The following is a 26,861-nucleotide window of genomic DNA, read 5'->3' on the forward strand; positions in this document are numbered from 1 at the left end:
AGCTCTTGAATCCAGAAAGACACATTTGAAAGAAATTATATTTGAGATCTGGTAAGGATCAGAGGTGAAGTTACAATTTTATGGGCCCACTGGCATTGTGAATGATCTATAAATAACTTCTATTTTCACAGTGCTGTGTGCACTTTAGAAAACACTTGATCTGTGTGTGAGGTTGTGAGATATAAGGCCTCAAGATTTCTTCCTGGGATATGAACAGAAAGATTCCCTACAATCCTACAGAAATGGGCGAATTCACATTCCCAGACACGTAAGATGCCAGAATCTCTGAATTGTGGCATCTAGGAAAATACTTGCCTTTAGCAAGAACTGGATGCCAAAGACCCGGTCAGTGTGAGAACCTGAGCAAACCACTGCCGAAATTGCAAAGTCCAATTCACCACTTACTAATTGATATAACTTTAGAAAAGAAATTCTGTCTGTAAGTCAACTTTCTTTCCCCATATAACAGAAGTGTTAGTAGTTCAGATTCCATAAGGGTTTAAGTGAGGTAATACTGCATGCTTCCTAGTACTGAGGCAGCACCATGTAACTCCAAGCCATCATTAGTATTCTTACATACATTATAAATTATATAGAGGAATATATACATACTATATGCAAATGTAACTGCGTTTAAGTAGTAATCTAACAATACTACTTCCTCCTGAAAATCTCCCAGTAGCTCTCCATCATTCCTGATCTTGGATCCACATCCCTTCTTCTAGCTAGTGTGGTCCAGACCTGGCTCTTTCCGAAGTCCTGTCTCCTTACCTTTCATCAACTCTCCCTTTCTCTGTCATTCCTGCCAACATAAACTCTTCCTTCCTCTGACCATCTGTACATGCTGTTCCTTTTGCCTAGAAGGCCCAGCTTAGACATTGTTTCCTTCAGAACTTGCCTCAGTTAGTTGCTCAAGCCAGACACTCTAGTAAACCTAGCCATTCAGTAGGTAGAGGCAGAAAGAGTTCCGGGCCAGTCCAGGCAAAGTGAACAAGACTTGGTCACAGAAGCAAGCACGCAAACAAGGGAGCAAGGGAGGGAGGGCTAAAGGGAAGGAGGGGGAGCTGGAAGCTTGGAAGCATGACTAAGCAGTAGTAGAGAGGCTTTTCTGGGAGAAGTAGAAGAAAGCAATTGTTCAAAAATCACTCAGCTCGATTCACAATAGAACAAAATCTAGATACATAAGGCCATATAGAATGACGCTAAATGTAAGGACCTCCAGGATATAGAAACAAAAGCCATATAATGAGTGATTGTTGTCCTTAATGTACTGTGTTATCTCCCATCTCTTTTGCTGTCCCTTGGTTATTTCATATTGTTATAAAATTTCACTTTGTTATCTGATATATTTTATATATGCTTAATTGTTTATTTGAAATAGGATAGGGAAGGGGGGAAATTAAGATGAGTGGGGGGAGGGGGAGGGAAATGGGGACCATGACATGAGAAAGGGTATCAATATATGTGAAGTAATGCACCTTCTATCTGGTGAATGTAATGTAACCCTTCTATTAATTACAATAAAAAATATATGAAGAGAAAAAAAATCACACAGCTCACTAAGACCTCCCTGACCACCTCACATGCTTATATTGTTGACTTTCTTAAAGGTCAACCCCCAGAAAGATGGCACTGACTTTGTCCTTATATTTCTACCGCTTAAACAGGGCCTTGTACACTGTAGGTAGTAAGTTCATGTATTTAATACGTGAATTCTTTCTTTCCCAGACTAATATCCCCACTTAGCGTGGAAGCAGATGGTACCTACGCCTCATGAAGACCCCAGTTCCTAAGCCCGTGGGGTTAGAAAAGCCATTGCATTGTCATATTGCAGCTGCTGCTGCATGTATACCAATCATAAAGGCTCTTCCTGAAGAAGCAATTGCAATGTTCTTTAGGAGCTTCTATTCACCTGGCTAATAGCCAAATAGCCTCTTAGGTGCCCAGCATTAAGTTTCCAGTAAGCAAGCAAATGCATTTCCATACTCAGTGTTGGCAATATCACCACTGATCTGCTTCCAGAAAAACAGAATGGTTCCCTCCATTCTGTGAATGGCTGAAGACCAGCACAAACACCCACAGGCCCTGCCACTATTGCTCTACCACCCTTGCCCCTATGCTATGGCTACACACAGGCTGCAAGGTCAAGACAGAAAAGGTCACTCGAAGGTGGCAACAGAGCCAGCAAAGCAAGAGCCAAGGTCAGAAAGCAAAGTCAAGGAATGAGGGGCTGGGGAAGACAACGGGTGTAGGGGGTCACCAGCTAGATGTAACATCAAACGTGATGGATGGAATTATGTTCTCCTTCCTTACGACTCCTGTGGAAGTCTTCCCACCCACTACGCAAGAGGTGACTCTGAAGACAGCGTTTTCACAGATTATTGGTTACAATGAGTTCGTTAGCACAGACCCTAATCCAGTTTGACTTGTGGATTTTGTGGAAGGAGGACTAATACAAAGATGACATTGAGGACCCAGTGATGAGATGGTCTACAAGCCCAGGAGAAACACCAAGAATGGCTGCTTCCCTCCTTCCCTCCTGACCACTTGTATTCACCTTGTTCTCCAACTTCAGCCTCCAGAGCGGAGAGAAAATAAGCTCTTCATCTCCAGTGCTGTGTTCTGGCAGTTCCCAGCCAACTAGAATGGCAACTGTGAGCCTTCTAGACAGCCCAAATTTCCACAGCTGCAAAATGGAAATACCTAGCCTTACTACCTCCTAGGTTTGCTGCAGGGATCCAGTAAGTCTAGGTGTGGAAGACCTTTGGAAACCATTAAGAGTTCCAACAAAGACATTCCTAACTTCACTGGATCATGGGATGCTGGGCAATAAAGCACATAAAATCATGGAACCAGGAGGTTGTGGGGTGATGATCAGAGGTGAAAAAGCTGAACCAGAGTTGTGGCAAGCTCCTTCTTCTGACCCTCAAGAAAAGAAAGGAGCTGCCATCTTCCATAGTAATTTAGTGGATATGGGAGAAACAATGTATACGGAAGAAGGGAAAGAGAACAGAACAGAAGCCGGAGAACTGTAAGAAATTAAAAGCAAAAAAAAAATCAACCACATGCAAATCTCTAGAAGTTTTCTGGATAAAGATAATACCTTTTATGTGGATGATACTGGTAGACCCCGAACACTTCAAGGAAGTTATGTGCTTTGTCCCCACAGAGAAAAAATTTACACACAAATGACACATAAAACATTATATATCAACATTGCCCAAAAGAACATTCTACAATATTGAAAATATTCTAGATCTATCCTGTCCTGGTGGTTACGGATGAAGTATGATACTTAAAGTATCCTTATAACAATTACTTTCTGGAGTGGGTAGGTATCTAAAACCATTTAATTCTATTTATAGCCCTAGAAGAAAGGTAGCTACTCAGGAAGCTGAGAGCTGAGGATCACAGTTCAAAGCCAGCTCAGGAAGGAAAATCTGACTCTTATATCCAATTAATCACCAAAAATCCAGAGTAGAGCTGTGGCTCACGTTGCTGAGTGCTAGACAGAGAGAGAGAGAGAGAGAGAGAGAGAGAGAGAGAGAGAGAGAGAGAGAGAGAGAGAGAGAGAGAGAGAGAGAGAGACAGAGAGACACAGACAGAGAGAGACAGACAGAGAGAGACAGACAGACAGACAGACAGACAGACAGACAGACAGACAAAGAGAAAGACAGAGAGACAGACAGACAGGCAGAGACAGAGACAGAGACAGACAGACAGACAGAGACAGAGACAGAGAGACAGAGAGAGACAGAGACTTAGGACCAGTGCCCAGGCCTGCATTTAAATAAATAAAAAGGCTTGCACCAGAGCCAAGAAGCCCACAGACACAGCAGTACTCAGAGAGCACAGGACCCATGCTGGCCACACAGGGAGGGCCATCTGAATTGTTTTGTCAACACAGAATTCTACTTTTACCAAATCTTTCCTAAAATTCTCCTTCAAGGTTCAGCCAAGATATCAGACACCTACATAAAACTTTTAATACCCAAATCTCACAGTGCCAGAATATATTGCTCACATGTCTCCATAATACTTAAAAAAAAAAAATCAAACCCAGGGCCTTACATATGCTAAGCAATTGGTCTACCACCAAACTACCATGTGAACTTACACTCATTTCCCATACTGCCTTGTATTGTGCCAGAATTATGGGATGTATATCTGTTCATCTTTTTTTGTGTGTCTGTCTTGGGACTTGAACTCTTGTCCTGGGCACCATTCCTGAGCTCTTCAGCTCGAGGTGACCGCCCTATCCCTGGAGCCAGATCGCCATTTCCAAGTTTTCTACTGGTTAACTGGAGATAAGAGTCTCACAGACCTTAGTACCGCACGCAACTGGCTTTGAACCATGATCCTCAGATCTCAGCCTCCTGAGTCGCAAGGATTACAGACGTGAGCCACCATGCCTGGCTATCCCTGTTCATCTTTAGTTACTTCACCTAACAGAAAGCTCAACAAGAAATAAGACACTAAGAAGAACAATAGTGCTCAAGCTTGTTAAAGCAGACTGCCAGTACTATCTCCAGAATTTCCTGTTCATGGTCCCCAGAAAGGCCTGCAAGAATGCATTTCTATCATCCCGTGATGATGAACTACTGGCCCAAAGCCTGCAAAACTGAGAAACAATGGAAGATGTGTGTGGCGTGAACACATACTTGAATGAATGAATGAAAAATTCCCTTTAAAGTATCACCAAAAGTAAGCTTCAGAAAGATCAGGATCAATGATAGGACCAGCCTGCACTTCTAGATAAGAAGTAAAAATAGATACAGCCAAGAGAGGGGAAAAATGGATTAAAGATCAGGGAACAAGATGAAGGAAAACTAGAAGTAAAATATTTTAAGACCATGGTCTTGTTTCCTTTTGGACCTACCTGATAATTTATGATCAGGTCAGAAATTTAAAAGAGGTCCTTTTTACTGACTCAGCCACATCTTTAAAAAAATATTCTGGGCAAACACTTTGACTCAGTAAGTCCAAAACTAGGACATTTTCATAAGAAATTAATCAGAAATGAATGTCAAAAATGATGTACAAGAAGAGTCAATAAAATGTTTATAATAAGCAGAAATTTGGAACAACTTACATGTTTGGCAAAAAGGAATTAGATTCAATAAACTATGGTATGTCCATAAATGGAATATTATAACGTCTTTTAAAATGTCTTTACAGGGAATATTTATTGACATAGGAAGAGATACTTGATATAACAAAAAAATTTTTAAAGCAAGCTAAAAAGCAGCATAAATGTTATAATCTTATTCTGGATAAAAACCACATTGAGACACAGAGAAATAGATTGGAAATACAGATAACACAGATATTTAACAAACTGAGAGATGTCATGTCTTTCAATTGTTTCTATAATAAACACAAATTGCTTGTGTGATTCTTTACAGGATATTAAAAAAATTATAGGCTGTGGGAGGTTTATATAGTTTTTTTATTTCTTCCCATGATGGACCAGAATTGAACTGAAGCATAAGCATTTTTATAAGCCTTTCCACAGTCTGCGCTTTTATAAACACCAACTATAATCTGGACTTCAGCTAGAAGCATCTGCAGCACTAACCCTCTTTCAAGATTCTTTCTGGACCTGTTTCAAACTTCATTCCAAACTCAGAGAGCCTCACCTTCCTTCCTCCTACCAGCAAAGTGATCGGCTTCAGGGAATGGTACAAGCAATGTTTCTACTGCTGCTGGCCACCCAGCAAGCTGCCATTTTTCAGAGGTCAGTAGCCACCTCAACCACTGGCTGCTTTCAATAATGCATGCTGTTTAGTAACCAACAAGGAACTAGGGAGAGGGGAAAAAAGACAGTGGTTGTTTTACGACGCAAGTGAACTGTCCTATGTGTGTCTGGTTGCATTCAAGGTAACCAAAGAGATAACACCAGTCTATTTTTGCATCATGAGGCAAAACATTTGGCTCCTTCCCAGAAGAGCAATTACCTAAAAGTTTTGGCAGGGCCCTATGGTATGAAAAATGGTAACTAATACAAGAGTGGGGGGAAAAAAAAAACACTGACCTTCATAAATACTGATGATATGAGGATGGCTGAGGGATGACATGATCTCAATCTCTCGTCTGATGTGAACCATGTCTTGTTCATCCTTAATTTTGTCCTTACGGATGGATTTTATAGCAACCTATAAAGTCAGGAAATGAAATGTTACTTGGAGAACTAAACAGATGCAAATCAGCTATTGAAAGGGTTTGGAAAATAAATACAGATGTTACTTGTTGGCAGAATGGACAATCATCAAAACAAAGCTTCAAAATACCCTCCTTGTCATGTCTTTTATTTGTAGTAAAAACACCCTTCACTTGCAATGGAAGACATCAGGTTTTAACAGTCTTAGGGTTGGGCTCCTGGATTTTGTTTACTATTTTTCCTTTTCATAAAGTAGAGGCTGTTTAACTTAGCAAGATTCACTTACCCTAGGAATTCTTATCTTTTGGTGTGGGGGAGAGGGCGGGGGGGGGGGGCGAGAAAATAGTGAATTCCATTTATAGGATTGTTGATGACTAAATGTTGAAACATTGTCAGGTGCAATCTGGACCACTCAGTTCCACGATGCAGCCTGCTACAATGATGACTTAAAAAAAAAAAATCACACTGGATCTGAGCACTGGTGGCTCAGGCCTGTAATCCTACCTACTCAGGAGGCTGAGACCAGAAGACTCAGTTCAAAGCTGGCCCATGCAGAAAAGTTCATAAGACTCTTATCTACAATAAACCAGCAAAAACAAAAACAAAAAACAGAAGTGGGAGCATGACTCAAGTAATAGAGTACCATCATTGAGAGGAAAAAAAAAAAAAAAGCTAAGAGAGAATGAGAGGTCCTGAGTTCAAGCCCCAGTACTACCACAGACATCACCTTAGGCAACTTTACCAGCCTAGGATGTGTATATACAACTGCTCAGGAGCCAGACTGTCCCTCCCCTCCCAGGTACCTTCAACAGAACATGCCGTGACAAACAGGCTTTTCCAGAGACAAACCAGGATAAAACAAAAGGAATGCCAGCTCAGCTCCACTCTGCGCCTAGCCCAGTAGATTCCAAAAGCTCCCTGCCAATGGAGTCTGCAAATCTAAACGAGAGAACTGCTAGGCCAGCACAGTGATTACTCAAGAGCAACTCTATAAATAAAAGGGCATTAAGTGACAACAGGAATCTAACAAGGAAAGACACATTTGCCAATGGAGTCATCTTTGCTCATAAACAAGTTTAGTTGGTAATTTCATCTGCCTTGGCTCTACCAGGGGCAAAAAGTGCATGGGGGTGGGGAAGTCACCCAGAGGCAACAAGAAAATCAACCAAGCCATCTACTCACGCTCCCTCCCCACTCACGTGACTGCTGTGCTCACCTGTACCACTCCTCCTAGATGAAAGGCAGCTGGCTTCTGCTTCTGGATGGTACAATTCTGCACTGAACTTACCATCGGCTGAAAGCAAGTCCTTGATGTCAGCAGGCTCCAGCTACACCTTCACTAGCACTGGGCTTACTACAGCTAGCCATAGCAGAAAAGGATTCACCAGCCGCAACTTCTGACTAGCCGGGTAAACCATAAGCATTCCTCAAATACAGTCCTTCCATCCCGGATTCAACAGGACAGGGAAGGAGTGGTTCCTGATTTTGCTCCCAGAAAGCAGGTTAAATCCACCCCAGTTAGGTCCACTCTTGGATCTCTCCTGCTCACTCAGTCTTTTTTCCTAATCTATGGTTTCATCCAGACTCAGGGCTGTACCTGGCTCTATAATCTGTACTGAGGATCTTATTCACTGCTCTGGCTCCAGCTCTTACCCTCATGCTTGGCCCCTGGTCCATCTCAGCAAACATTCAGTTTAGGCAGGCAACAGATGGAGAGAAAGACCAAGAGAAGAAAGGGGGTGCAGAGGAGGGAGGGAGAGAGGGAAGCAAAAGGCAAATCTCAAAAGACAAGAAGGGGTGGGTAGTATGAGGATAATAGGAGCCCAAGACAAAGAAATAGTGTAGAAATTCAGGCAGAAGGGACCACCCAACTAAATAATACTGACAACAAAAAGTACACTAGCAAAACATGATCTTTCATTGTTCCAACATCTCCCAGACAGTCAAAAGATGGAGAAAGCAGATATGAGATATTTGGATACATAAAGATTGTGGACCCCAGAGAGGCATCAATCATCCATCCTCCCTCAGAGGGGAGGGAGGACCCAGGCTGGACCTGTGGCTGATTATGAGTCTTCCAGCTCAAAGGCCCCCATTCACCATGGTGCCAGGCTCCGAGTTGCCTAGACCCTCACCATAGTCCCATTGAATGGGCACCAAGAGAATTTTTCCTCTAGGCTGATGTCAGAAGTCAGCCACACTGTGAGTAGAAGACGTCACGCTGCCTGAGTCAGGCCTGTATCCTGGGAGTCTGTTTTGAGAGGAAGCAGACAGTGAACACACACACACAAGACATGGAAGATGTGGGTGGCTGTTGGACCTACTCCTACATTCCTCCATAAACTAAAGATGAACTACCCCCCCCTCCCTTTCATTTATGCAGCAAGCTGAACTTGGCCTTAAGAAGGCCCTATTGTCAACTTACTGTAGGAATACATTCTTTCACCATCCTGGGTCAGTGACATTCTAGCATTAAAAAAAAAAAAAAATGGGTCCACTGTCATCCATCACCCCCCAACAGTCAAACAACAGACTGATGGTCACAGCACAATTGCCAGGGCACTGCTTCTGGATCCCCGGAAAAGGGAAGTGCCCACATTCTTATCAGACTCCACTCAGTGCTCTGGAAACTCAAAAGAGCTTCACAAATGTTAATGACGAAGCTAGCTGTCCCTCCCCAAAAGCTGCCCTCTGCTTGCAATGAATCTTCCTCTGCAAATGCCAGAGGGCTCCTTGCGCTCCTGTTTCAAAGGGATGGTTGGAAAGCAAAAGCAGACAAATGCTAGATACCACTAAGACCCATGAGGGCACCTAGGCTAGGAAGACCAAGAAAACAATGGCAGTGATCCTAAAGCCATTGGTGTTTTATCCTTGTCAAGCTTCAACTCCAGGCCACTCCCTCCCAACCCCACCCAGACTCTTCCAATTGACAAAGCCACACTTTCTCTTACACCCTTCCCGATTATTTTAAGTCATCACTTCACACCAAGCTGTATTATCTTTCATTTTTGTGTGTGACTTGTTTCCTGCTCACTGGACCTGTTTTTGTAGGACCCAAAAGAGTTAGGAATTGTTGGGACATTTTGTTTGTTTGTTTTTGTATTTATTGTGCCAGTCCTAGGACTTGAACTTAGGGCATTGTCCTAAACTTTTTTTTTTCTCAAAATTAACACTCTACCACTTAAATCGCACCTCCACTTCCAGCTTTTTTTTTCTGGGGTGGGGTGGGGGGTAGCTAATTGTAGAAAAGAGTCTCATAGCCATTCCTGCCCAGGCTGGCTTCAAACCATGATCCTCAGATCTCAGCCTCCTGAGTAGCTAGGATTATAGGTGTGAGCCACTGACTTTCAGCATTAGTTGGAGAGTTTCTCAAAAAAGGAAATCTGTAAACATAGCTCTTACATGAGTACCTTGGGACCTGAAGCTGGACGATAAAATGAACTATCAGCATATTCTATCAGATAGAATTGCATAATTATTGGGCACATGGCTTTGAATCCTGGCTATAGCCATTCTCTAGCTGTGTAATCTAAGTTTCCTCATTTGGGTTGTGAATAACAGTACCTGCCTCACAGACTCTTGCAAAGATGACATGTCTGGTACTCAAGAACATGCCTGGGCATATAACTGCTCAGTAAACATCTGCCACTTTCTTCTTCCTCCTCTTCCTCTTCCTCCTCCTCTTCCGCCTCCTCCTCCTCCTCTTCTTCTTCTTCTGCTTCTGCTTCTTCTGCTTCTTCTTGTCAGTCCTGGGGCTTGAACTCAGGGCCTGAACACTGTCCGTGGGCTTTCTCAAGGCTAGTGCTCTACCACTTGAACCACAGCACCACTTTCAGCTTTTTCTATGTATGTGGTACCAAGGAATTGAAGCCAGGTCTTCATGCATTCTAGGCAAGCACCCTACCACTAGGCCAAACTCCCGGGCCCAGCATTTGCCCCTTTCACCCAGAGTAAGTAGCCAGTCAGTAAAATCCTTCCTTTCTTCCTCAGAGCAAGCTTAAATTCCTCTTGGTTCCTTAAGAGACAGGAAGTAAACATTCTGAGCATTGGAGCCACCTTTATTTCCAAAATGAATACAGGATAAGAAATTTCCATCCTGAGCATTTAAATGGTGAGCTCAATTGAATAAAAAAGAAGAAGAAGCCATGACATCTGTGTCCAAAACCAAGTAAGAAGGTAAACAGCCTCAAAAGCAACCCCAGAGTCACTCTGCCAGGTGCCAGTGGCTTCTACCTGTAATCCTAACTACTCAGGAAGCGGAAATGTGAAGACTGAAATGTAAAAGCCAGCCCGGGCAGGAATACCTGCAAGACTCTTATTTCCAATTAAATACCCAAAAGCAAGACGTAGAACTATGAGTCAAGTGGTAGCTTTGGGGAAAAACAAACAAACAAAGTCTCAAGCCCTAAGTTCAAGTGTGGAGGCCATCACAAAAGAAAGAGGAGGAGGAGGAGGGAAAGGAGGAATTAATAATAATAACAATAACAACACACTTCGTACTGTGGACCTATTCTTTTAAGCACCTGCCATGGACCAGTCCATACAGCAGCAGAGAGCATGATTCCAATTCAGCGTGGAAGTTGGAGGTGAACCAGTACGAAACATTACACCAATAATGAGAGAGTTCCTCCAATGTCCAGGGCTACCATTGTGTGCCACAACACAGAGAAGCTCTGTCTCCAGTCTTCCCTGACTCTCACATCTACACAGGAAAATGGAGGTAGGAAAAGGGGTCAGCAGGAAAAGATTACTCAATGTCTGCAATCACGCACTCTCCATCCCCCCAGAGGAGGTAAGAATTACTTCTCTCCTACACAGTCAGAAGGCAAGGCTGAGACAGAGTGCACAGGTGTCTGAGCCCAACTCAGAACAGCCACCGTCATAAATGTTTCCAAGTCTAGACAGCACTATGCGCCTTATAAAACAGCCAGCTCTTAAATCTGGCCACCCTATAGTTTAATGTTGAAACCTTATGCAGCAGCAGACTTGGCTGTGGCCCTCTCATCTAGTCCTGTGATGGCTGACAAGGTAAGAGGCCCACACAGCCCAATCAACCCCCTCTCTTGCTTAGTCTAACAGGCCTGGCTCCCTTCTTTTGGAGGGTAGGGCAATTTTCCCTCTCTTTGAATAATGACCTAAAGCCACCTGCTCTGAAGCCTTTGGGACAGACTCATCCCTAACAGCTGCTGGGAAGGCCGAGGGGCTGGTAACTGAGGCAATGAAGGAGGGAGGAGACAGGCCAACAGAATGTTTTGATTTTTTTTTCCTGGATGGGAGGCAGCCCTCAGTCTCCACATCTGTAAATGGGGTTACCAAGGGCTGCTTCCTGGGGCTGTGGTGAGAAGTGGGGATCATAGAAGTAAAGTACCGGCATCCTGTCGACATCCCCTCAAACTGCAATTACAAACGTAGCTTGTGCAAGGGACACTGAGATACAGGTCCCGGTCCACGCTTAAGGAACAAGAAGCCCATAGCACATCATATTCCAGGCCTCCCCACCCATAACCCCCACCTTCTCCCTCACCCTTCCTTGTACAGTGGCAAATGCAGATTAAAATGATAAGCCAGGGGCCGGGAGTTTGGCCTAATGGTTAAAGTGTTTGCCTAGCATGCATGAAGACCCGGGTTCGATTCCTCGGTACCACATACATAGAAAAAAAAGCCGGAAGTGGTGCTGAGGCTCAAGTGGTAGAGCTCTAGCCTTGAGAAAGTCCAAGGACAGTGCTCAGGCCCTGAGCTCAAGCCCAGGACTGGCAAAAAAAAAAAATGATAAGCCAATCACCCCCCAGAAGAGTGATTGGGAGGCCCTGTTGTAGCCAGGGAAGGGCAGACTGGGAGACTGGGCAGGCTATGTGCACACAAGGTTCTAATCGACACTCTCCGGGTCTTCTTCTACCCCCAGACGCCCTTGTGAACTCTCATTCATTGACACATGTCACCCTGCAGGGGGCGTCTCTTAAGCAGGAGTCACTGGACATTTTGTTCAAGTGCATGGTTCTGGATTGGGGCCTGGGATTGGAGATGTCTGCCATAGTCCTGATCCTGGGATGTCTCACAAACTCCCAGGTGGGCCTGGGGACTCGTCTGAGAATCCCACTGATCCCTGGACAGCTTTGTCTTCAGAGCTAACATTTGGCGGACATCTCAGATGCATTGACTAGACACAGGCAGATGACTATACTAAACGTCATTTTACAGATAGGATCAATATTGTCCCCAGTCAAAACAAACAGCTGGAACTCCATGGAGGCCAGATGCTCAGAGCACTCCTGAGGCTGTGAGCAGAGGAGGCAGAAGAGCCACCTAGCAGGTGACAGACAGACTCCCTAGGATGCCTAACATGCCTCCAGCCATGAAGGAAGGCAAGAGGGAGTGAGCAGAGTGGAGGAAGCAGCAGCGTTAGAATCACTTAGTGAGTACAAGCAAGCTCCTAATCCCGGGAGCAGGAGCTAGCACCCTCCTGGCCATTCACAAGGTGTGAGCTCACCCCTGCCACAGCCACTGAAAGGGCTGCAGGATGCTGAGTCAGAACACCTTTCCTTTCCTTGAGGTCTATGGCCATATCAAGTGGTACCAGTGTCCAGGGACAGCTTTGTGGGGACCACCCCAGGCTACAGGGTCTCCAGGGCCCCACCTGGCTTTTACTCAGAAAGCTTCTGTTTGAAATCACCTCAGTGGTGCCACCCAGAAGGCCATGTTGCAACCCAAGCCCCAAATTACATCATTGACCTTCAGCTATTTGTGGGGGAACCCAGCCAAAGCAGCAAGTTGCCAGGATATAACAGTCCCTCCCACCCACCCTGGGGAGGGGGGGAAGAGGCCAAGCCAGCTCCGCCTCAAGGCACACATCTCTTTCTCCCTTCCTCTTTGGCCTGTTCATTCATGCTATGTGAGGTTTACTTAGGCAGAAACAGGTAGAAGCCAAGAGCTGTATGGATTTGGCGTAGAGATGCCCCAAGGCCAGAAGGCAACTTATCCTTCTGAGAAGAACACCCCATTGTTGTAAGACAGCCTGAAAAATACCCTCTGGAACTTGCTTCTTAGTCCTCTATTTCCCAAAACTCTCATGAGAGATGAAGATACCTTAGATGATGGTGAGTTGTCTCTTGCTATGGAAAGATGAGTTCTATTTCCAGAATTTAACTAGCAAAGCCCATTTGTATTTGAACAAGCCAGGACCTGTGCAAGGACACAGACAGGGACACCTCCAGTCCTGTGAATTGTCACTGTTGGCTCTGTGTCCCTCTTCCACCTTGCCCCCTTCAAGGACTGTACCAGAAATGAAAGGAGCAATACCTGAGAACTCTCTGAACCAATTTCTACTCTCTGTATAGCCCTGGGGTTCATCAATACAAGATGAGATCATGGCTGACCAGGCAAGAGCCAAATGAGAGGAGAATGGAACTGGAAAGTTAACCATGAGTGACTGTGCCAACCACAAGCCAGTTTCTAGCCAAGAAGGACAGGCAGATTCTCTGAGCCAGTGTTCTACCCAAGGGTGAGTTGTGAGCAAATACAGCCCCCAGAGACCCCCTTCGTGGAAACCTGGAGTAGACCCAGCGTCACACAGAGCTTACGATAGCCCAGGTGATTTTACTACACTCTGTGAGGTTTGAAAACTACCATCCTGAACCAGACTCAGTGTGAACCTAGCTGGCTCAAATTATTCTAGAAACTTCAGTATGATGCAGTTATATTACGTACCAGATGACAGATGAATGTAATGAGCTGCCTGTGTATAAAAAGGTCAATTAAAAACAAGCTGCTTCTGGAGGAGGCTCTAGTGACCTGGATAATTTAGCCCTAGCAAATGGAAAGCTTGCTCCTAGCAAATATTTCCCTCATCTGAGTCTGAGGCAGGCTGGGAGTGAGGAAGACCTAAGGCAGGCCAGGGTTATCTCCCGGTCTGAACATAACCTGGAACACACAAAGGCCCTGGGGACACAAGAGAGGTTAACACAGACAATGCTGGACTCATGGAAAGATTCAAAATACAAGGCCTGGAAGTTGGGACTAGAATTGCTGCCAAACGGTCATTTATTTTTCACCTTGCCCATTTCCAAAGGCCAAAGCCATCACTAGAACAGAAAGCTGAAATCCAAACACTGTCTTTCCTCAAGGTTACAAACATCCTGAAGAGGAAGAGAAAAGAGACGAGCCGGAAGCTTGAGACTCTTCTGAGTTGGATAGCCTCCTCCAGTGACCTTTGACCCTGTGGATGCTGCTGTCCTTAGCACAGTTTAGGTAGGAAGCCCGAGACTGGGTAACTTTCCTTATAAAACCTAGCAGAGTGTCAGCCCCACTGCTGAGAACCCAGTATGCGCACATGGGTTTTCTCAGTATCCCCAGGACTCTCTTCTAGGGAGAGGTTCTCTGGGACATCAAGCCACGGGCTTAGTCTCTCCCTAGTTGCAAAGGAAGATGAAATCAGCATGGACCCCAAGGGATGATGGAGGGATCAGATTGAATTGCAGAAGGCCAAGATAGTCAAGTCACCACATTGCTGTCATCCATCAAGACCTTCCAGTGTTTCAAGCTACTCCCTCCCGCTTGGGACAGGTGAGCTACTGTTCAGACCCAAGTAGTTCACAAGGTGAACCTGCAAGAGGAAGAGTCCTGGCTGCCTTCTCCTCCAGGACAGCAAGCAGCAGGGCTAAACCTGCCACACAAAGGCTTATTAACATTCATCTCCCAGACAGGCTCCCCGGGCCCCAAGGCCCAGGCTGTTGCATTATTAATAACTTGAGATGGGGGAGTGACAGATACCTCTAAGTGTGCGAGCAAATTATAACTCGCTTCACAGCCTGGCACATGATTTCACCACCATCTAATGCCAGGGAAGGCTGTCTGCTCACGTGGCTGACGGAAAGACACTGCGTGCAGTCCCGTTCAGTCCAAACCTTGCTCTAATTGTTGGAGCCTGACTTCAGAATAAGCATGCACCCGAGGTTTACCTCCGTGACTTACTCCTTCATGCATGGCAAATATTGCTTTTAAATATTAACAGCAGGCCATTACTAGCCTTGGTAACAACAAGCACAGGATTCAAAAATCAACAAAAACAAAACAAAACAAAACAAAAAAACCCTAAGAGGTTCAATCAGGTTTCCAAAAAAAAAAAAAAGGAAATGAGTCCATTGCATTTAGCTGGTCTAGGGAGGCAGAACGAAGAAAACAACATTTCTGATTTCTTAAGATGGGAAACATTTGAACAGGCAACAAAACAAAGGCACAGGCCTTTACATTTTTATATTTTAACTGACGCTGATGTCACTAAGAAAGAATTACAGATTATTTTTATTCTAACCAAGGCCTCTGATTCATAATCATTCAGGTATGTGTAGGAAACTCAAGGTGGGGGGGTGTGAATGTCACCAGCTGCAGTCCGCTGGTCCCCTCAGCCCTCTAGAGAGGGCCCACGTGCCTCTAGGCTCATTTCTCACCTTTCCACAAGCAGCAGCATGTTTTGCTTGCTTCTTGCAAGAGGAACTTGAATAACTCATTATTCAGAGTTAATAGACTGGTCCACTCCATAGCCCCACTGCAGAATCTATCTGGATGTTTGTCAGCTCCACAAACCTGCCCCAGGGTTCGCATGGCAGCTCTACCCCTGACTATAACTGGGCAACCCCAAACAATAACAATTTTACCACCACCCCCAAATAATGTGTACTCTGGGGAAGCATTTCCTGCTGCACCCGAGGCACCAAGACTCATCCAGTTCTCAGTCCCTATTTGTGACTCTTGAGATGCAGGAAGGGATCTGCAGTCATCCGTGGAACCAAAGGAGTAACCTGAGTATGGGGTGTGAGCTGGGGCCCAGGACATTTGCACCTGGCATTTTCTCTGCCAAGATCCTTCCATACACTATGACCTGCAATGAACTCTGATAGCTGGCCAACCCCTCCACATCCTTCCCCCAAGACATAGACCACCCCTGTCACAGCTCCCACCATGCACAGCTTGGTCCACTCTTCCCAGTCTGTTCAACATTATCTGCAAACTCCATCTGCACCAAGACATCTCGACTTTATTCACTATAGCTGGTGCAGGGCATGCAGGCCCTAAGGCACTGTCTATAACAAAAGAAGCTATGGCTCTTAAAATGCACCCCAATAGTAGCAAGGACTGTTAAAAATTATAAAATTCTAGCCAGCCATCTTATTCCAGCCAGTCTACCCACCACGCTGCAGCTGAGTCTTCCTTCACTTGCTCATCTCTCAAGCACTGACTCCCCACTTGTTCCCCAAATCACTGAACATGAACTTCCTGTCTTTCAAGTGGACATCAAAATTAAGGCCATTGCAGGGGAATTGGAGAATGACTCACAATGATAGAAAACAGCAATACTAATCATTACCAGTTAGCAAGCGATACTATGTGCCAGGCACTGTGGGTACCATTTTTTTTTGTCATAGGTGTTTGGGGCTTTGGGATTTGGGGGGTTTTTGTCCTCTAAATCTCTCAACCTCTCCCTCATTAGGTCCCTTGCATAAACAGCATTATGGCTGCTGTGTCAGTGAATATAAATGACGTGTGAGGGAGATGAAGCAGCATGCCCTTCTGCACACAACTAATAAAGAGAAGAGCTGGGTCTCACTGAGGTCAGAGACCACACTGTGTTTGTCTTACATTTTGAATTAGCATACAAGGGTTTTTGTTTTTTTAAGTGCACAGACTCTCTGTGCCACACCAGCAGTGAGGTCAGCACACAGTGCCCAGCACACACTATCGTACTGATAAACATGAGATGAGCTGAATTGGGATTCATATACATGAAGACCCCATTCAAAGTCTCTTCACTTTAAACACCTACGTAAACACGCCCATCTTCACAGCATAGCCACTGGTGCCACACATGTTCTTTGCCATGCCCTCCAAGGCATAAGTGGTAAAGAACCAAACTAAATTTAAAAAAAAAAAAAAAACAAGCTAAGCAAGAGTGCAAAGCCCTGAGTTCAAGTCCCAGTACTGAATTGATTGAAAAAAGAAAAAAGAAATGATCCATTTTTATAAACCCACTCATCAAAACCAACTTGGCCAGCCCAGAAAGTCTAAGTTGCTGTAGGTCAGACAACCCTCCCAGATTCCCAGGAGATCCAGGCAGCTTCTGTACTCAAAGACAAGATTGAAAACTACACCGTATAAAAGACCTCATACTATGTAACACAATGCCACCCCTCTTGATTCTATGCCTCTATTATCCCACGAGACAGGCTTTTTACTCTTCAGGAAAGGAAAACTAAACCCCAAAGAAATCCTTGAAGTTCTAAAGTTCATAAAGGCAATGCCTTCATTTCAACCCATCTGTGATGAGCCCTGCTTTTCCACTGCACCAAACCTGTTCCTAAATTCTGTCAAATTTGTGGCACCACCTGGTGAAGAAGAAAATGTTTCCTTTTTCTGGAGACTTAGCCTTGGGGAAAACTAGCTTGGCTTATCAGACTGTTCAACTGTTGTGGAAGATCTGGTCAGGGAGCTAATCAGAACAATTTGAGCGTGCAGTTCAACAAAGACCCTCCGTCCTGGATCAAGTATAGCCCTGATGGCAATACTTTATAAGAACCGTTGCCTTACAACGAAACTGTCAAACCCAGCAACCACAGGCCAGAAACATCTCAGCAGAACCCCGCCAAGCTGCTTTCTGATGTACCGTACCAATATTCCCCAGATGTTCTCCATGTAAAACATTTGGTTTGAGACACAGCTCTTCTTTCCGCAAACTCTTACATTTGTTTAATGGACTCATATAGTTCAGCTAAAACATCCTGGAGCAGACATCTGAGGCCAGTCTGCCTCTATTGCGAACACCCCATCTGCAGAAAAGACGAAGAAGTAAATAAGACAGCCTTTCCCAAGATTTATGCTCCTTGCATCTTTAAGTAGATCATAAAATGTAAGCTATGTACAGATAATAATCCAAGATGCTTTCAAGTGTGTCTCTGAGTCCATCTCACTATTAATTTAAGACCGATGTTCCAACAGAAAACTGGGTTCTGGCATGCTTAAGAAGGGACTAAAATAAACTCTGCCTCTTATTCCATGGAAACTGAAGTTCAAAAATCTGCCATTTGAGCAACCTAGATGGATCAAGGTAAAAGACCAGATTTTTTTTTTCTGGTTTCAACTGTCTAATCACAGGTATAGCTTCTTTATTCCCAAACCACTTACCCTTTCAAAAATCTACAATCTAAAACACACACAACAGGTCACAATATGGGAAATGTACTTGACCTGGAGTCAGGGGACCAAATCACAACTATGTAGGAACAATGGGGGACTGGAGAAGGGGGAACTCCTCTCCCCTCCTACTTCCCTCCCCCTCCCCCGCCAGCCTAGGCCCCAAAAAGGCTGCCTATCTTCTTTACTCAAGAAAACAAAACTTATCTGGATTTATGCTAAGGGCTCATTCAGCCTTATAGAGTGCTCAAAGGAGGGAAATAACTGCTGGGAAGGCTAACCCTCTAAAATGCCAATGCATCCAGCTCACTGAGTCCCTGTATATGATCACTCACAGTTATGTCCTGCTAAAACCATTCCAGCAGCCTTAGTCACAGTAAATCTGTAGGGAAGCTGAAAAAAAAAATGGAACTGACCAAACCAGGACAAGACAACCAGTTTTCCTATACCCTTTAGCTTTTCTGTACTGTGAAGATTCAACATGGACCATTACATTTACTATAGGAAATGAAGAGAACTGTCTTCCAAAAAGATCATGAAGGGCCAGGAGTTTGGCCTAGTGGTAGAGTGCTTGCCTAGCATGCACAAAGACCAGGGTTCGATTCCTCAGTACCACATACAAAGAAAAAGCTGGAAGTAGTGCTGTGGCTCAAGTTGTATAGCTCTAGCCTTGAGAAAGTCCGAGGACAGTGCTCAGGCCCTGAGTTCAAGCTCCAGGAGTGGCCAAAAAAATCATGAAAAGAAATGATGCACAAACTATAAATAATTATGTATTCTTAATTTATACATAATAAGAGAATCCCAAATACCATATTAAGAAAAAATTAAAGTTATCTAATATCAAGGAAAGTCTTTAACCTATCTTCAAGGTATTTTGTATTAACTAGACAAAAAAAACCCAAAAACGTATACATTTACCTGAAGAAGATTTTCTAAAGAAATGTCTACAGGTTTGAAAGGGATATGGCTCATAAAATGAGTGAACTTAGATAACTAGAGGGAAAATCATATTTAGAATCCTCTCCCTTATATAACATCAGCATTTTTATTTACTCAAAGCTTCAAGTTAGTCAGGGTTCTCCACTGCCTTGTCTAACATGGAAGGGTAAACAGTACAGTTGCTGTTAGGCCTCTCTGCTTTTCTCACATCCTTCTACACAGACAGCAAACAACCCAATTTCAGCTCAGCCATGTCAAGTGTTTCCAATATGGCGTCCTCTCCCTATGTCACAGAACACTGCATTCTCCAACAAGGCTAAGAAATGGTGGCATCACCATAATTTCCACCCTTTCCCTTTGTATACAGAAAAATCTGGCTTTGAACTTATGTCAGCTGCTATCCTTTCAAGAGAAAGCAATGCAATAACATGTAGAGAATGCCTAATATGGCATCTAACCTGCAGCACCATGTGTGATCAACTGGCTAACTGTTCTCATCACAGTTATCCTAGTTGTTAACAAGCAGAGTTGTGTACAGACATGTGTGGAACAGCACAACCATGGAGCCTTCAAACTCTTAGGCAGGGAGGAGGACACTATCGGGGGTAGAGGAAGAAGGGGCTAGAGAAGGGAAGCAGCTGTTGCTTTTTTTTTTCTTTAGAGGCCATTTCAGGCCACTCCACAACAAGAAGTGCGTCTAAATGTACTTCTATAGCCCCTGGGGAATCAAGTTTGCAGGACGGAATTATTTCCTTGAAATAAACAAACACACAAAGGTCACCACAACTGGGGCCTAAAAAGAAAACAAGCCAGCTACCGATTTATAGGCAGCCTATGATGCAACAGAGCAGAAGGTCCCAGGCCCAGGCCCGATGGGATGTCTTAATGGATAATAAGGCCTCTGTGAAGAAAATGTACTGGGAGCAAAGATGGAAGAGGCAAGACCTCCAGTTTGACCAGGCCAGTATGTAGACATCAACAGGGGTACAGAATCTAGACCCCTACCATGGGTCTGCGGCAGCCAGTGGTATTCAATTCTAGCATTTGTATTCCAGTGAACTAGAACTCTATTCATAAACTGCTTTGGTAAATGGCAACTCCTTTGTATAACTACTTAGAGATAATAAGAAAAAGAAAAATTCAAGCAAATGCAATAGATAAAGACAGATAGATACATGCAAACATACATACATACATATATGTAGTCTATAATACCTATCCGAATCCCTTTCCTTCTCTTCATTGGCTCATGTGACTCATGAGTTCTGGAAAGTTTTTGAATCTAAGGAATTTCCTGCCTAAGTGGTTTAAAGAAAGGGGGTTGGGGAAGAGGAAAGAAGGTGATAGCTTTCTGGAGAAGCAAGCCTGAATAAGAGTGCTGACAAAATGAGTTGCCCAAGCTCTAGTAGGCAAGCAAGAGGTGCACGTGAACAAAAGAAACTCTGGTGAATGAAACATCCAAAACTACATTTTTAAAGAGATCATACTCAGCAAAATAAGGGGACAATTACTTTTTAGACTTGCTTGGCTTTCTCTGCGTAAAAAAGAAAGTCTGTTTTCAGTGAGATATTTGTGCAGAAAGTCTTTATCAAGACAGGCACAGTGTGAATGAATGGACAAGTGTACACCGTAAGTCCATGTGTATTCATCTCCTAAACAGAGCTTTCATGAATATTCTGAACCTTTGACTCCAAGGAACTGGCCCAAAAGACCCACGTGGCATTGGAGAATCAGCTAAGCCAAGTTCAGCGCTATGAATGGCAGGTATTGCCGAAGTCCAGAGTTTGGAGTAGTGTAAATGCAGACAAGGGATTTCATTTTCTGTGCCTTGGTTTATCCACCTGTCAAATGCTAGCACTAACTGTGTACACCTCACGGTTATCCGTGAGTATGGACTGAGGGTAGTGACTTCACATACTTGAACCCACTTACTGCTATGGACTCATCCGTATTATTATTATCCACGACAGGATAGCAAGGAAAGAGCTCAAGCTGCTAGCTCAGGATAAGAACCCAGAGTCTTAGAATCCTACAAAGGACTGAAGAGAGTGGCCTTCTATGTCCTAGCTAAATGCGGCTTCCAGTTTTCCACTCTCTTAGGGTTCTCAAGACCATGGTCATGTCCCCATCATTTACCTGAGGCACTTGGTAACCTGCAGAAGGTTCCAGGTATCCTGTGGTCGCACCACAGTCCTGCTGAATCAAACCAGGAGACACGATGCCAGTAAACAAGCACACCCAAAGATTCACTTGTACTGATACATGCAAAGACCAGAATCTGACTAGATCAGCTCATCCACTGAGAAATCTACATCTGTCTTTTACCACCAATCCCTTGAACTTTGCCTGACACATAGTACACACTCAGCAAATATCAAAAGAGTTACTTGGTGACCATTCTAAACATCTTCATTCATTTATTCATTCATTCTCTCACACATTCATTTAATAGGTGTGTTCTACTTCCCAAGTACATTCTACACTCTAGAGATACAACAAAAATTATGTGTGATGATGCCTAGAAATACTTACAGATAAGAACTAGGGTTACAGACTTGCTAACAGCAAGGTAAGGGGAGCTGCCTCTCCCAGCTCTCCTTAAACTCAAGTGTCTATAGAAGACTAGTTCCACATTATCTACTGGTAGCCCAGGGCTATGGGCAATATGGCTAGTACCACCAGGAAACAGAATTTTTCCCATTGTATTTAATTATGATCAATTTTAATAGCCACATGAGTCCCTTAGTAGACAGTGCAGGTCTAGGGGTAAAGGGAAAGATGGGAACTGATCACCAGAACCCAGGGTAGTATGTGCTATGAGCGTACAGAGTGCATGCGCCATCCGAACCCCATCACCCAGTGACCCAGATGCTCTAATGTTCTCTGGCTCTGGGAACTGGAAGGTCAAGGATAGGTATGAGGCATTGTGTTTGGGCTGGAATTTTTTAAGCCAATGATCAGTTGGAATTGGTATGCAGCAGGGGCCAAACCCCAGGGACTGTGAATCCAGAACATACCATTGTCCACAAAGCCTGGCCCCAGCTGCTAAAGAGCTCTCCTTTTCCCCATCATTCTGCTGATGGCCATTTTGTCCTTGGCTAGAACATCCCACTGGGATAGAGACACCGTACAGATTTTTATGGGCTTGCTTCGCTTCAAGCCTAAGTACAAACACAAGCCTCCTAAATTCCACCAGAAAATTGGTGGCTAATGCAAACATTTCATAAAATTAGAACTCATTGTGAACTAAAAGGAATTCAGATTATGCTGCCACCAGAGAAATGCTAAATATTTGTCATGATCTTTTCTTTTTTCCTTTCCCCTTCAAGAAGCAAGTGCTGTTTCTACTTGAAGCCAAGTGATGGGGGTAGGAAGAGTTGGTGTGGTTTGGTTCTGCTTGTGGTTTACAGAAAAGCATCACCAGGTAAAGAAGCAAGGAGCACTTCCTGACTCCAGTGTCCTGACACCTTCTTGTTCTCAGGGGCATCCTGACTTACACACTGATGTTTCCCCTGAAAGATGGGGCTTTCCCTCTTTCTTCTTCTTACTCCTCCTCTTCCTCTTCGTCTTCCTCCTCCTTCTGTCAGTTTTAGACTTAAACTCAGGGCTTGGGTGCTGTCCCTGAGCTCTTTTGCTCAAGGCTAGCAGTCTACCACTTTGAGTCACAGCACCACTTCTGATTTTATGGCAGTTAACTGGAGATAAAAAGTCTCATGGGGGCCGGGAGTTTGGCCTAGTGGTAGAGTGCTTGCCTAGCATGCACGAAGACCCCGGTTCAATTCCTCGGTACCACATACATAGAAAAGGCTCTGTGGCTCAACTGGTAGAACACCAACCTTGAGGAAAGCCCAAGGATAGTGCTCAGGCCCTGAGTTCAGTCCCCAGGACTGGCAAAAAAAAGTCTCATAGACTTTCCTTCCCAAGACTAGCTTTGAACTGAGATCCTTAGATCTCAGCCTCTGAGTAGCTAGGATGGCATGAGCCAACAACACCTGGCTTCACTTTCTTCTTGAATTTCATGTAGCGCTAGAATTTTTGCATCCTAGCCTTTCATTAGAAAAGTGATTATCAGCTGGGCACTGGTAGCTCATGCCTGTAACCAACAAGCTGAAATCTAAGGTTTAAAGTCAGCCCTGGCAGAAATCTCTATGAGATTCTTATCTCCCATTAACCAGTAAAAAGATGGAAATGTGGCACAAGTGGTAGAGCAACAGCCTTGATCAGCAAAGACAAGCAAGAGCTACAGACCCTGAATTGAAGCCCCAATATCAGCACAGAGCGGGGCAGGGGAGGGGGGTGCTCATGCTTGCATAGCATTTGGGAAGTGACACAAACTCTTACCCTATAGGAACTGGAAGAACTGCCAAGGACCTAGCTTCTGCCACTTTGAAACAAAACGAGGATAAGACAAGAAGATACATTCATCCCTAAGATGCAGCTGGTGGAAGAAGTCAGAACATAAATAATAAAACAAAAAGTCTTCTGCTACAATTATGCTAGTGCAAACACTCCATAAAGGCCTGGTGGGAATGTCACAGGCCTGCAGTAGAAACCATATGTCAGATTCTGAATCTCATTCTCAAGGTAGCCATGTGAGAGTCTCTCTCGAGATACTGGGTATTGGCACAGAGCTGCAGGTGTTCGCCAGCTCTGGGATCACACATGGAAATCCATCCTTAAAGTGTTCAGGGTGACTATCATGCTTGGTAGACCAGATGTATTAAATGTATCTACCACTTAAGCTATCAAGATAAAAGACTATAAGATGTAAGTTCTACCATGAGTTGAGAAAGACCTCTAGTTGTTGACTAACTAATTCTAAAACTAGAATCTGTCCCAAAGCACTCATGTAACAACCAAAGAAATGGTTGAAGCCACTGAAGAAGCCAACAGGAACAGCACCTTTGTTTCCTGACCAGATTCCCAGAACTCCACAGCTATTCCACAAACATCTGTTGCCTTCCTCTTGTGTGGCAGATCTGGCTTACATGGCCAGAGGAGGACAGGAGGAAGACCCAGAATGACTGAGACCATGAACCTCACTACTTCCCAAGAGCTATTTACAGAAGCATAGAAATGGCTTCTCTGAGCTGCTGGAGTCAGGGATCGTGAGATATACTTATCAACCTTAGAAAGCATGGAGCCAGAGTTCTGATCACAAACCCCAGTCCTAGTTTGTGACTGTGGGCCAATCACTGGTCTCCTCAAAGCTTCACTTCCTGGTCTGCAAAAATGACTGCAACGATCACAAAGGTCAAACATGAGAAGTAGTCAAAAGCTGGGGACCTAGCTCAGCGGTAGAGAAATTGCCTAGCATGCAAAGGGAGGGAAAAGGAGAGGAAGGGTGGTGAGGAGGGGACAAGGGAAGGTTATGAAGTGCTGGCATACACACAGGTAAATGCTTCCTGCTGTTAAGATTGTTGGAGAAGCTGGACATCTATGGGTCAATGCCTGTAATCTTAGCTACTCAGAAGGCTGAGATCTAAGGATCAAAGTTTGAAGCCAAACCAAAGCAGGATTATCTGTGATACTTTATCTCTAACCATCAAAAAGCTGGAAGTAGAGCTAAAGTGGCTCAAATGGTGAAGCATCAACTTTGAGTGGCAAAGCCAAGTGAGAGCTCAAGGGTCTGAGTTCAAGCCTAGTACTAGCACCAAAGTGGGAGGTAGGGGCAAATTCCCTCACACTCAGATTTCCATTTAAGTCCTGTCCAGAACATCTGCTCCTGGCTGGGTGTACATCCGTTCACTCCATCATTTAATCATTTGTTCCTGAAAGCACAACTTGTTTCTGCCTGGGATACAGATCTCTACTAAGCTTGCACCAGAGGCTCTATCTGGACCACATGACCTTCCTGTGAGAAGCCATTCACACGCCTGGCTCTGAGCTTACCCAATAGACTATTAGCCTCTTCCCACCCACTACTTCTAAAAGCTAAAGATAATTTTGCTTTTTGGATCTAGGAAGAAGCACACACGAGGTAATTAGGCTGCACTGGGGACCACTGGAAGCTTCTCAAAGTTAGTCTGCATCCCTTCTAATTGATATGGAGGAAGACACAGCTTGCATAATGGATCTTTAATGTAAAATGATGAAACTGAAAGATTAAAGGAGAAAAAAGCCAACAGGGAATGATCTCCTTAAATGAACTAGCAAGAAGGATTGGTGTGGACCACAAATGGTAGGAGTTAGACAGGGAAAGGGTTAACTTGATTGACAGTCTAGAATCAAGAACTAACTTGGAGCTGGGCGAGGTGGCTCACACCTATAATCCTAGCTACTCAGGAGGCTGAGATCTGAGGATCAAGGTTCAAAGCCAGCATGAGCACTAAAGTTCGTGAGACTCTTATCTCCAATTAACCACTTTAGAAAACCAGAAGTGGCAATGTGGCTCAAGGGGTAGGGTGGTAGCCTTGAGCTGAAGAGCTCAGGGACAGTGCTCAGACCCCATGACCGACAAAGAAAAAAAAAAGAATTCATTTGGTGAACTCTTTGGGATGGTGGCCATATCTTTTCTTCTGTAGATGACCCAGAGCCCATTACAGAGCCTGACACATAAAAAGGACCCAACAAATATATATGAATAATTTTTTACCTGCCCCCCAGAAGAGACAGGAGGAATCATTTCCACAAGGAAACATAAGAGAAATACTTATATTCCTCTTAGGAAGTAATTGGGGTAATCTGTTTGTTCAGAGTTCATGCATTATCTCCATCATCCCCAAGATAAAAAACATCCTGGCCCTGGGCCTCAGGGCCTGGGCCTCAGGGACCTCTGTGGAAAACACTGTGCAGACAGTGACTGGGTCAATGTCTCAGGACTGTTCTGAGCATATACAAGGGTGTGCCTGATGTTCTTAGCACCTGGCAAATGGGACCTGCTCAGTAAAGGCTACTAGCATCATTGCTTATCTTTCAAGACAGAATAGCCATGAGCACATGAGTGAAATCTTCCCTTTAAGTGTAACTTCCAGAAACATACCTTGATCGGGGACAAGGGCCTGCCTCCTTCATCTTCTCAGTCCAGAGTCTCACCTCCTATATCTCCTGTCTTATCCCAGAGACCATGGTGCTCAGTTTTCCCTGGGTGCTGAATGCTTCCCCTCCTGCCCTGTCCAGTCAAGGGAGAAGAAATGGGGTCTGCAGGGAGATGCTAATGTACAGCCCAGAGCAGAGGCCACTAGCCTCACTAGAACCAAACACTCAGCCACACACATCCCATTTACCCTTGTGGATGTTCCCATTTCACAGATGGAAAAACTGAGTCATAGCTGACTATCAACAGTGTTTATAAGGAGCTCTGCCCAGACAGGAGAGACAAGCTGTTGAAGAGGCTATCTTTTCTAAACTGAAAATCTTCCCTTCACCCAAAAAGATGAACCACTGAACCCCACCACAAACCTACGACAGCCTCCTGTTGGCGCTTTCACCCGAGATCTCTCACACAAGTCAACGAAATAGAATTCTTTCCTCCAGTTTAAAAGGCAAATCACGATGGTGTTTTTTTCCAGGCATACATTAATAAGGCCCGCACTCCAGCCAGTTTACAGTTCTTAAAGTGCTTGATTTATGACCCCAGGAA

General features: G+C 44.4%; 1 protein-coding gene across 1 annotated transcript in view; it reads right to left on the reverse strand.

Annotated features, from left to right (window-relative positions):
• The window catches only part of Nuak1 (NUAK family kinase 1), a 66,741-nt gene that overhangs the window by 30,786 nt on the left and 9,094 nt on the right, over positions 1 to 26,861 (reverse strand). The window contains exon 2 of the mRNA XM_090328557.1: positions 6,035 to 6,155. Coding sequence (XP_090184683.1) covers positions 6,035 to 6,155 — 121 coding nt within the window. The remainder of the gene's footprint in view (positions 1 to 6,034; positions 6,156 to 26,861) is intronic.

This window comes from Megascapheus bottae, chromosome 2 (assembly GCF_031878675.1).
Source record: "Megascapheus bottae isolate mThoBot1 chromosome 2, mThoBot2.hap1, whole genome shotgun sequence".
NCBI classification, from domain to species: Eukaryota; Metazoa; Chordata; class Mammalia; order Rodentia; family Geomyidae; genus Megascapheus; species Megascapheus bottae.